Source organism: Panthera uncia (assembly GCF_023721935.1).
Source record: "Panthera uncia isolate 11264 chromosome D3 unlocalized genomic scaffold, Puncia_PCG_1.0 HiC_scaffold_8, whole genome shotgun sequence".
Classification (NCBI taxonomy): Eukaryota; Metazoa; Chordata; class Mammalia; order Carnivora; family Felidae; genus Panthera; species Panthera uncia.
Window position 1 is genome coordinate 52,431,719 of NW_026057586.1, and position 12,115 is coordinate 52,443,833.

Here is a 12,115-nt window from a genome sequence, read left to right on the forward strand (position 1 = left end):
TAATTTGCACATATTTTCTCTTTATTCTGTGGAATGCCTTCTTACCCTATTGATGGGGTTTTTTGATGCAGAAAATGTTTTAATTCTGATAACGTCCAATTTTTCTGTTTTTTGCTTTTGTTGCCTTTTCTTTTGACGTCCTATCCCAAGAAGTCACTGCTAAATCCAGTGTCAGGAAGCTGTTTCTTGAATGTTCATGTGTAAGATTAGTTTTATCATTTTAGCTCTTACATTTAGTTATTTGATTTATTTTGAGTTTAATTTATATAGATTAACTTCTTTTGCGTGTAGATACCTAGTTTTCCTAGCACCAATAATCAAATACTTTTTTCTCCATTGAATGGTCTTGGCATTCTTGTCAAAAATCATTGGACCATATATTCAAGGTTTTATTTCTGGGCTATTTGATTGGTCTGTATGTCTGCTCTTAAGCCAGTACCACACTGTTTTTGATAACTATAGTTCTGCAGTAAACTTTCAGAGGAAATGTGAGTTCTCCAACTTTATTTTTCTTAAGATTGTTTTGGCTGTTAGGGTCCCTTGAGATTCCATCTAAATTTAGCATGGGTGTCCTATGCCTGGAAGAAGTGATATTGGGGTTTTGATAGGGATTATATTGGATTTGTAAATCATTGGGTGTTATTGTCATCTTAATACATGAACATGGTTTGGTATCATCCAGGTGTGCTGAATTTATTTATTGACTGTAAACAGCTTTTTTGTGGAATCTTTAGGGCTTTGTACATAAAAGATCGTGTCATTGGGACATCTGGGTGGCTGGCTCAGTTGGTTAAGCGTCCGGCTTCAGCTCAGGTCATGATCTCACAGTTTGTGAGTTGGAGCCTCACATTGAGCTCTCTGCTGTTGGCACAGAGCCCACATCACATCCTCTGTCTCCCTCTCTGTCTGTCCCTTCCCTGCTTGCATTATCTCTCTTTCTCAAAAATAAACATTACGAAAAATTGAAAAGATTATGTCATCTACAAACATTGCAATTTTACTTCTTTCTTTACAAAGTGGATTTTCTTTTTTCCTAATTGGTCTGGCTAGGACTTCCATTACCATACTGAATAGATGTGGTGTAAGCAGACATCCTTGTCTTCTTGTTCATGATCTTGGAGGGAAAACTTTCAGACTTTTATTTCTGAATATGATGTTAGTTTTAGGCTTTTCATAGCTCTGCAGGACTCCACACATGATCTGGCCTTGTCTCCCTGTTCAACTTTATTTCTAACATTTTCATCCTCACTGTATTCCCAGTCATAATTCTTTTTGTTCCTGTACAAGCCCAATTTTCCCACCTCTGGACCTTTGTATGTATTTCCTCTGCCTGCAACTTTTAAACAGCAACTTTTCTTTCTTAATTAATTAATTATTTATTTATAAATGTTTATTTATGTTGAGAGAGAGCAAGAGCAGGGGAGGGACAGAGAGCGAGAGGGAGAGAAAGAATCCCAAGCAGACAGTGCAGAACCCAGGACAGGGCTCAGTCTCACAAACCATTGGATCATGATGTGAGTTTAAATCAAGAGTTGGACGCTTAACTCACTGTACCACCTAGGCATCCCTAAACAGCATATCTTTGATAAAACTATTTCTCAGGTTTCAGACTGCCACTTTCTTAGACTTTTTTCTGTTTTTCTAGTTTTCTAATATACTTAGATTTATTTGTATAACTTGGTGTTTTGTTATTTCTTAAATGTGCCTTTGCTGTCTAGAACAGAGGTGGCAAATTATTTGTAATGGATCAAATAGTACATATTTTGGCTTTGAGGACCCTAAATTCTTTGTCACAGCTACCTAACTGCTATTCTAGAATGAAAGCAGCCATGGGCAATAAAGTAGTTTGCAGACTCCTTGATCTACAAGATGGAAATTCCATGAATGCAAGCATATTGTTGTTTTTTTTTTCACTTTTTTCTAGTGCCTAGGGTACAAGAGGTAGTTATTAAGTTTCTGTTGAGTAAGTAAAAAAGATATCAGAAAGTTGCTTGGTCTTTTTTAGAGAACTCTAATGGCTTACTGTCTAATATTCATTATAAATTTACAGTTGCAACATTTTTTAAATTATGTAATGGGCTCCAAGATATATTGGTTAACCTAAGTCAATAGGAAGTATTTGGTTGTACTTGTTTTGTGTGTGTGTGTGTGTGTGTGTGTGTGTGTGTGTGTGGTGAATCTCAAGTACATGCATCTCTCAAAATGTGTAATTTCAATTACCACAGTAATTCCTTTTGGTCATCTTATAACCATCCAACTTAAATTTCTCTGATTTTCTAAAATGATAGACTTTTGTGGTGGTTTTGGTATCAGACACATGTATTACATTTAGTTATTATATGTCTTCAGTTTCTTTTTTTTCAAAGTAGAGCTCCCTCCTTTTTTTCTTCATGCCAGTAATTTGCTGACAGAACTCAATCACTTGTAGTGTAGTGGATTTCACAGATTCTGTTTGTTCCTTTGGGATGTCATTTAACTACTTTTCCTATTTGTTCAATTGCCAGAAAACTGAAAGGTAAGCCTAAAAGATTGAATACATTTGGGTTCCTAATATTTCTGTTTTGTAAAGTAAGAATCAGTACTTTATACCTAATCTGAGTTTCTTATGGTATTATATGTTAAGAGGCATATGATTAATGATTGTTCCACGTTAAGTGCTGCTAATGGATCATTAAATTCACTTGGTTAATTATAAAGTTCTCTTTCAACCATTATGTAATAGTTTCATCCATTGTTGATTTTGCCTGAATTATTTGGTGAATTAGTTATTACAGGTAATTCTTTTCTGATTCTTTCGTTCCTTCCTAATTTGTTATCCAGACTTCATCTGTGAAGAATTTTATCAGTTAGGTTCATTGGTTTACCTGAAATGCAGCTTTTATAGGAAAGGCAGTAAAAAGTATAATTCTTTTTCTTTAATTGCAAATTACCAGTTAAGCATTGTTGCTGTACAATAATGCCTGGTGAGCAGTTTCTGTTTTTTGGTAGTGTTTTTGTGAGTATGTGGGGTTTTATATATTTAACATGCTTCATTCATTTTGATGTGCCTTCATATTGTCTCTTCTGTCTCCTTGATGTGATCCTTTTTTTTTTTTTATTTTTTTTTTTAAATTTTTTTTTTTCAACATTTTATTTATTTATTTTTGGGACAGAGAGAGACAGAGCATGAACGGGGGAGGGGCAGAGAGAGAGGGAGACACAGAATCGGAAACAGGCTCCAGGCTCCGAGCCATCAGCCCAGAGCCTGACGCGGGGCTCGAACTCACGGACCGCGAGATCGTGACCTGGCTGAAGTCGGACGCTTAACCGACTGCGCCACCCAGGCGCCCCTGATGTGATCCTTTTTGTCTTTGATGCGAGTTTTCTTGCTTCCTGACTCAAGATATCCTAGAATATTGTTATACATGTTCTACCCTAGACGTGGTTTCAGCCATTACTGCTGGTTCCTTTCTGTGGGGAATGGTGTTTAGAGGCCACAATCTGAGTGGTAGGGTTGCTCATTGCCCCCAGGTGAAATTGCTTTTAAGCTTTTTAAATGCTAATCACAAACATTTTTTGAAAAGAAAAACTGAATTCACATTGACATTTTGGGTTTTTATTGAACTAATTTGACTTTATGCTTTTATTTCATTTCTTTAATGCTGAAAATCCAGATTCCTTAACATTAATGGTTATTTGCTTTATCCTACAATGTATTTCATTTCAAAATAATAATACTAATATAATTACTAACAATAAGACTTGATGAATTGGACTATTTTGCAGCCCTGTCCTTAAAATCTTTCTTTCTGTATAAATAGTAAAAATGATTCTAATGTTACTTGAAATATACTTTTTTTTTTTTTTTAATGTTTATTTATTTTTGAGACAGAGAGAGAGCATGAGCGGGGGAGGAGCAGAGAGAGAGAGGGAGACACAGAATCTGAAGCACGCTCTAGGCTCTGAGCTGTCAGCACACAGCTCGACGTGGGGCTCGAACTCAGGGACCGTGAGATCGTGACCTGAGCCGAAGTCGGACGCTTAACCGACTGAGCCACCCAGGCGCCCCGAAATATACTTTTAAAATGTAGTCAAGTCACCTACTTAATACACATTTTGGTTTTGTTTATGAATTGCTGTATTTTAATGCAATTTCTTGAATTTTTAAGTCATTTACATAATTTCAAAGTCAGAATTAAACCTTCAGAGAAGTTATGTCATCCCTGTACTCTTTTTTCTTCCCTCTTTACTTAATGATTTTATATTAGTTTTTGGCTTATCTTTCCTGTGTTTCGTGCTATAATACTGAGCAAGAATGTATTTATATTTCTGTCTTTTCCTTATAAAAAAGCTAGTATGTTTGATATATATGCTTTTACTCCTTTCCCATAACAATAGGTCACTAGGTCTTAGCAATTATTCTGTATAAATATAGTATTTTAATCTTGAAAACTCTTAAGGAAAATTATTTTTAATATCAAAAAATTATCTCTGTTCTTTTGTATCAATCTTATTTACAGATATATTTTTAAGAAATAAAGGTGATTTAATGAGCTAATTTTCATTATGCTGTTCACTTGCATAGGATAACTTTAGATCTTTTGATGAAGTTTTAAAACAATTTTAAAATGTACAACAAACAAAGATATTTGATACCAGTGTGACATTTCATATTCATGTTCTGTTTTCAGTTTCTCAAGGTATAAATGTTTTGTTTTTTCTTTTATTAAGCTTCAAATGGAAATAAAGAAATCATTTCACATATTAGTCAACATGGAGGAAAATGGCCTTACTGGTTTAAAAAAATGGGTGAGTTATTATTCTGAATGTTAAAAATTATGTCAGTATTATGTTGACTTGATTTTTAATTTCTTCTTAATTTGTCCAGAAAATATTCAAAAGTTGGGGAATTATACGTTGAAATTACAAGTTGTATTGAATGAAAGTAATGCAGACACATATGCAGGAAGACCGCTACCATCAAAAGCAATTAAATTTTCTGTTAAAGGTAAGTGAAATACCAGTATATAACTACATATTATGCTGAAGGTGGCATTTTAAATGAAGGGGGAATAGATAAATAATTCAGTAAAAGATGTTTGGCCAGTTGTATAATCATTATCTCAAAATGACTTTATAGGGGTGCCTAGGTGGCTTAGTCAGTTAAGTGTCCAACTCAGAATTTCATCTCAGGTCATGATCTCCCCACCATGAGATTGAGCCCCGCATTGGGCTCCATGCTGGGCGTGGAGCTTGCTTGAGATCTCCTCTCCCTCTGCCTCTCCCCCTCTTGCACTCGCTCTCAAAAAAATAAATAAAATGGCTCTATAATTCTGCTTCATAATCATTTCTTTTAAGGTTTTTACGTAAATTTCAGTTTGAATATACAGTGACTATACAGCATAATATTGTTCCAGGTACACAGTTGAGTGATTCAAGACTTCCGTACAACACTCAGTACTCATTTTGACAAGTGTACTCCTTAATCCCCATCACCTATTTAACCCATCCTCCACCACCTTTCCTTCTAGTAACCGTCAGTTTGTTTTCTGTAGTTAAGAGTCTGTTTCTTGGTTTGCCTCTTTTTTTCCCTTGTGCTTGTTTATTTTGTTTCTTAATTTCCACATATGAATGAAATCATAAGGTATTCATCTTCTGATTTATTTGGCTTAGCATAATGCTCTCTAGCTCTGTGTCATGCAAATTCATAATGATATTTCTTTAAAATTTTTGAAGTCCTCATTGTTTTCTGTTGTTGCTGATAACATCTAAAGCTATTCAGATTCCTGACCTTTGCTTGTGAGCCTCTCTGCCCCTCACCCCAACCCCAGTCTTGCCTCTTCTCTGACCCCCAGCTGTTTGGAGAATCTTTTTTTTGTTCTAGTTTCTGAAGTTTTAAATTCTAGGAATTTTTCTTGAATTACTTTGATTTCCTACTCTGTTTTCCACGTTATCTAATATTAAGACAGTAGACCTCTTGACTGGTGTATTAATATTCTTTTTTCTACTTTTCATTTTTTATTTTACTATATTATGGGAAATTCCTTTAACACGATATTCTACCCTTTCTATTGAATTTTTCCTTTATGCTGTCATTTTTTATTCTCTGTTCCCTATTCAAAGCATTGTCTGCCTACTTCATATATTCAGTAATTCTTGGAGGGTATCAATAACAGTGGTGGTCTTTTTTGAAACATTTAAACTTCATTCATAGTCATTTTCCTCCATGGTTTTGTTTTTGTTTTAAATGTTTGCCCTTTTAGAATAGATGCTCTCTTACATGACTAGTGATTTGCTTACACTTAACGACAGGACATTTGAAAGCTTTTAGTTCATTTGGGGGAGATGATGAGAATTTTTAGGTTTTCTTTTTTTGACTGTTCAGATTCCCCAGAGTAGAGCCTTCCAGTCTCCTGGTAGGTGGGTAAATACCTGGCTGCCAGCATTTTGGGAGCAAGCTGGGGAAGACTGTTGGGGTTCTCACATCTATCTAATCTTTCACTTGCTATTTTCAGCAGACTGTGACACATTTAATAGTGCTTTGCCCCTTACTTCTTAACCCTACTCTTTTATCTTCCTCAGAGAATTAGCCATCTGTTGGTGGGGATGAGGAAGACAATTGACTGGTTTTGTGTATTGAGGAGTAGGGATTTGGGGAACTCTTTCTTTAAACAGACTTCAGCAGGTCTTTTTCATTCCGGTTTCATTCCAACATACCATCCCTGAGACTTTTGGGTATCCTGTAGTGTGAATTAGATTGGTTCTCTGCTTGCTTTGTTGATAATTGAGGGTTTGATGTTCTTGGGTCTTTCCGTTAAGTCAGTTACACTTAAGACATATGGAGAACCCATATGGTCTCCAGTTTCAAATCCTATTGCTATTGTATATTTTGTTTTTGTAGTTTTAGACCTCTGTAAAAAAAAAAAAAATCTCTGAATAAAATCTCTGTAGTGTCATTATTATGGGATTTTTGGAGAGAGCTGATTTAAGTGCCTGTGATCACCTTACCTTCTTTAATCAATAGGGCCACCATGGAAATTGTTCCTTTGTGTACGTACAGATCTACCACATTGTTTTAAGAGCTGTGGAACACATTCCATAGATGAACATGCTATAGTTGAAGTAGTTTTCTATTGATGAACATTTTGGTTGTTTCCTATTTTTTGGCTATTACAAACCATGTTTCTATATGGGAAAAAATTTATGCTGCTTTGTGTACATGTGCTAGAAGTTCTGTAGTGTGGACACCAAAAAGTAGAATTGCAAAACTGATACATATATGCCTTAATGTTTAAATACATTACTGTCAAATTGTCCTTCCTAAAGGTTGTGCCAAGGTACCCTCACCAGCAGACTATGAAAGTTCCAGTTTTCCTGTGCCGATTCCTGGCTGACCTCTGTATTTATCCTACTTGGTGGTTAAATTGTTTCATTATTAGGTTGTGCACCTCTTCTTGCCTTTCTTGGGCTGTGTCATCTGTGAAAGCCTGTTTGTTTGCTGTGCCCATTTTAATAGTTTAAAGCTGTGGTTCTCAAATTTTGGCTTTGTATTTTAATTACCTGGAGAACTTATTAAGACACAGACTGCGGGGCATCACTCCCAGAATTTCTGACTCAGTAGGTTTGAGTGAACCCTAGAATATGCCTTTCTAATAATTTCCCAAGGGATGGCTGAAACCATTAGACTAGAGACCACACTTTAAGAACAGCTGGTGGGGCGCCTGGGTGGCTCAGTCGGTTAAGCGGCTGACTTCGGCTCAGGTCATGATCTCGCGGCCCGTGAGTTCGAGCCCCGCATCAGGCTCTGTGCTGACAGCTCAGAGCCTGGAGCCTGTTTCAGGTTCTGTGTCTCCCTCTCTCTGACCCTCCCCCGTTCATGCTCTGTCTGTCTCTGTCTCACAAATAAATAAACGTTTAAAAAAAAACAAAACAGGTGGTTTATAGGAAGTTTTTATGTATTCGGGATTTTAAACCTTTGTTGGATATGTTGTAAATATTTTCTCATATAAAGCATCTCTTTTAACTTTGTTCATTATAACTAATAAAATATATTTTGCTAAATACATTCTTTCATAGCTCCTGAATACAGTAATCCCTCTTGTGTGCAGCAGAAATGTTCCAATACCACCACCAGTGAATCCCTTGAAATTACAAATAGTAACAAATCATATTATGTACTGTTTTTTCCTATGTATACCTACCTATAATAAAGTATCATTTATAATTTAGGGGCAGTAAGAGATTATATAATAGTAAGAGATTGTTGTAACAATGAAATAGAACATTTATAAAAATATACAGTAATAGAAATTATTTTCTTTCTTAAAAAATCCTATACTACTTTACTCATTCTTCTTGTGTTGATGTGAGATGATAAAATGCCTGTGTGATGAGATGAAGTGAGGTGAATGACACAGGAATTGTAACATAGCTTTAGGCTACTATTGACCTTCTGAAACTATGTCAGAGGTGGAATCATCTGTCTCTGCACTACAGTTAACCACTGACGAGGAGGGATATTGTGTTTTGCCTTAGTTTCTCCTATGATAAGGTTATAAAGTTTTTCTTCATTATATTCTAATAATTTCGTAGAATTGATATATAGTGAGATAAAGATCTGACTCTTCCCATGAGGCTTATAGGTATAATTTATGTAGGGGAGCCTGGATGGCTCAGTCAGTTGAGCTTCTGACTCTTGGTTTCGGTTTGGGTCATGATCTCATGGTTCGTGAGTTCCAGCACAGAGCCTGCTTGGAATATTCTCTCTCTCTCTCTCTCTCTCTCTCTCTCTCTCTCTGTCTCTCTCTCTCTCTGTCTCTCTCTCTCTGTCTCTCTCTCTCTGTCTCTGTCTCTCTCTCTCTCTGTCTCTCTCTCTCTGTCTCTCTCTGTCTCTGTCTCTCCCTCTCTCTGTCTCCTCCCCCCCCAACAGTGTCTCTCAAAATGAATAAATAAATTTTTAAAAACACTAGATTTAATTTATATAAGTTTTTCACAGATTTAAAATGCCATCTTTGTCATAATTTAATATCCTGTATATAAAATATGGCTGTTTCTGACCTATGAATTTGCTTCTCATGTTTACTTTTTTTTTTTTTTTTTTTTTTTGAAGAGGGTAAACCAGAGAAGTTTTCATTTGGTCTTATGGATCCTCCTTTTCGTGTTGGAGTCCCATTCAATATCCCTCTGGAGTTTCAGGATGAATTTGGTCATACTAGTCAACTAGGAAATGATATTCAGCCAGTTTTTGAAGCAAGGTAATTTGAAGGATCATTTTGTATATGATTTTTCATATTTACTAAGCATTTAGTCTTTTTTTTTTAGCTTAAATTATTTGTGTGTGTTTAACATTAGATTTATCATTTAGAGTGTATAGTATATTTTTTAATATCTGGGGGATTTATTTACTCCCAGGCTATGCTTTGTGACTACAGTGTCATTATAAATTGCTTTAGTTTTGACAAAATATTGTTAAAGTTGTTCAAGTGAAAGTGATAGCTCTGTCTTACTCCATTTTATTCTGCAAGTATGAAAGAAAGTTATTGCTACTTAAACTTAGTGTTATTGCTTACTCTGGAAGGTTTTTAACCTGGTAATACAGTTTTGGGTTTTTTTTTTTTAAACTATAGCCATAAAGTTTATGGTTTCCATGGAAATTTGAGTCTTTCCTTAGAATTTCCCTCTATGTAATAGTTCTTTAGTGTTGTGATTGGCTTACAATAAGAAATCAGAAACTTAACTATGATTGAGGATGTTCATTATTTTCCATTCTCTCTTTTTAAGGTGCTTTGGGAGAAAGTCTTGTTCATTCTCAAGAGCATGAATACTAATTGTTTCTTTTTTGCATTAGCTGCCAAATTTGTCTTTTTGAGCCCACTTTTTACGTATGTTTTCTTCTCTTGTCTCTGTACTTTTTTCCCTTTGTGTTGTAATCGTTCACTCTTAATCATCTGAGCATGTGCTATGTTGTAGGCATTTGTAGCTAGACATATGGAAGTGAATAAGGACATAGTATTTGCCTTCTAGAAGCTCACATGGTTAAGTTCTTGAAAAACAATATATGGTTATAAAAAATACTCAAAATGAGTTTTTTAGCTTTATGTTCTCTTAAGGTGCAAAAACTGATGCTTGTCTTTTGACATACTGCATTCAGTTGAATATTAAATGGTAATGGAAAAGAACACTTAAATGTGTTTGTTTAAAAATAAAACACTTAAAAGTATATCCCTTCTAGTCACAAATAGAAAATATTAGTGCATTATTTGGTACCTATTATTGATTATAATTCTATCCTATCCTTATAAGGGTATTCTTACATAAGAACTCTCTGTCACATGTGCATGCATATTTATATTTGGAGTTTTCAACTTAGTGGAAAAAAAAAATCCTTACTAAAAAAAAATGTGAATTTATCTTCAACCAAGACCATTTTCTGAGTGGGTTTCTTTTTTTTTTTTTTTCAGTATTAGATTAATTTAAAAAATTCATATAATTTAAAGAATCAAATAGTATGTTAAGGCTTATTATTAAAAAAAAAAAAGGGCAGTTTCTTTTCTCTCTGCCCTCTCTATTCCACCCACAACTCACTTCTCAGAGAACCATTTTCAACTTTCTTACTTGAATCTGTTCGTAACTACTGCCACATACCTACATTTTGAATTGCTATTCTTCATTCTTCAGTTGTAGGCATTATTGCTTGATTTACAGCTGTAGATAAAGATAACCTCTTGTTGCCATTGCAGTTACAGATAAGCTTCCTTCCTATTCCTGTATTCCTCAATAAAGTTTATATTGTGGCTTGATTGGTATTTAGTGCTTGCTGTGTTGCAGTTATGTAGATACTAGTCACTTTATTGTACAACTTTGTTACTTTTTTCCTTGGCTAAATTTATTACAAATTAAACCCTAAGCTCTCTGCCAAATTGTCTCATATCCTCTTAAGATGTTTTAAGTGCATAGATAATCTATCAGTTTCATATTTTTGGAGACATCTCTCTTGGAGCTTGTGATGTGCTAAAGTCTATACTGATTGTGTTTATGCTTGTTATAGTTGACATTCTGTTATCTTCCTTCACCTTCATCTTAGGAATTCCCTGTGTCCTCTGTGTTGAGGAAATAAAATTAAAAACAAAACCTACCCCTCAACCTAGAAAACTTCTTCATAAAGGTAGAAGAGAAAACAGTTTCATTATTGACTGAACATTAAACCAAAATGTCATAATTATCATAGGCAATTGGATAAAGAGATTGCAAAGACTGAAGAAAACCTTATTCCTTTATGTGGATAAGTGGCTATAACTTATATATTCATGTTTTAAAGATGAAATAACTAAGTTTACCACTGGCTGTAGGATTTGCAATTTGGAGTCAGCTGACTGGAAGTTAGGCTCAGAAAACTGGGAGATAGGGATTTTTACCTTTTTTTTGATGAGTACACTGCAGAGAGTTGTCTTTAAGGTCCTTGAGGAAACATTCCTGAATTGTGAGATTGTTAAGTGGCTTATTTTACTTAGCATTTACTTTTTCGTGGCTCTCCAGTTTTTTAGAAGCTTCTCTTGCTGAAACACATCCTTCACTAGGTTCCTATGAAGGAGTACCTGTGAGAGACAGTTATTTCTCAAAAATGTCTCTATTCTACTTGATTGTATTGAAAGTTGGGCACTATTTTCCTCAAAATTAATGAAAGCATTGGGGCGCCTGGGTGGCTCAGTTGGTTAAGCTTCTGACTTCAGCTCAGGTCATGATCTCACGGTTTGTGAGTTTGAGCCCCGCATTGGGCTCTGTGCTGACAGCTCAGAGCCTGGAGCCTGTTTTGGATTCTGTGTCTCCCTCTCTCTCTCTGCCTCTTCCCTGCTTGTGTTCTCTCTCTGTCTCTCAAAAATAAACATTTAAAAAATTATGAAGGCATTGCTCTATTTTTGCTTTTTAGCTTCTGCTGTTGATAAATTTAAACTTAGTTTTACTTTCATTTTTGTGTTTTCTGTGTATTTTTTCTGAAAGCTTATAGGATCTACTTTTAATTCTCAACATGGCAAAATTCTACAGTAATACATCTTTGCATAGGTCTCTACGTTATTTGAAGTACTTTTGTCTGGTTTCCATCATCGCTGTTTTTTCTTTCTGGTAACCTTATGTTTTG

General features: G+C 35.1%; 1 protein-coding gene across 6 annotated transcripts in view; it reads left to right on the forward strand.

The window, feature by feature from the left end:
• The window catches only part of SMCHD1 (structural maintenance of chromosomes flexible hinge domain containing 1), a 168,288-nt gene that overhangs the window by 47,490 nt on the left and 108,683 nt on the right, over nt 1–12,115 (forward strand). For all 6 annotated transcript variants that reach the window (XR_007455432.1, XM_049620377.1, XM_049620378.1 and 3 more), the window contains 3 exons: nt 4,711–4,788; nt 4,868–4,987; nt 9,089–9,233. Coding sequence is in view for 5 of the 6 variants with exons in the window: in XM_049620377.1 (XP_049476334.1) it covers nt 4,711–4,788; nt 4,868–4,987; nt 9,089–9,233 (343 nt within the window). In the remaining variant the exon portion in view is untranslated. The remainder of the gene's footprint in view (nt 1–4,710; nt 4,789–4,867; nt 4,988–9,088; nt 9,234–12,115) is intronic.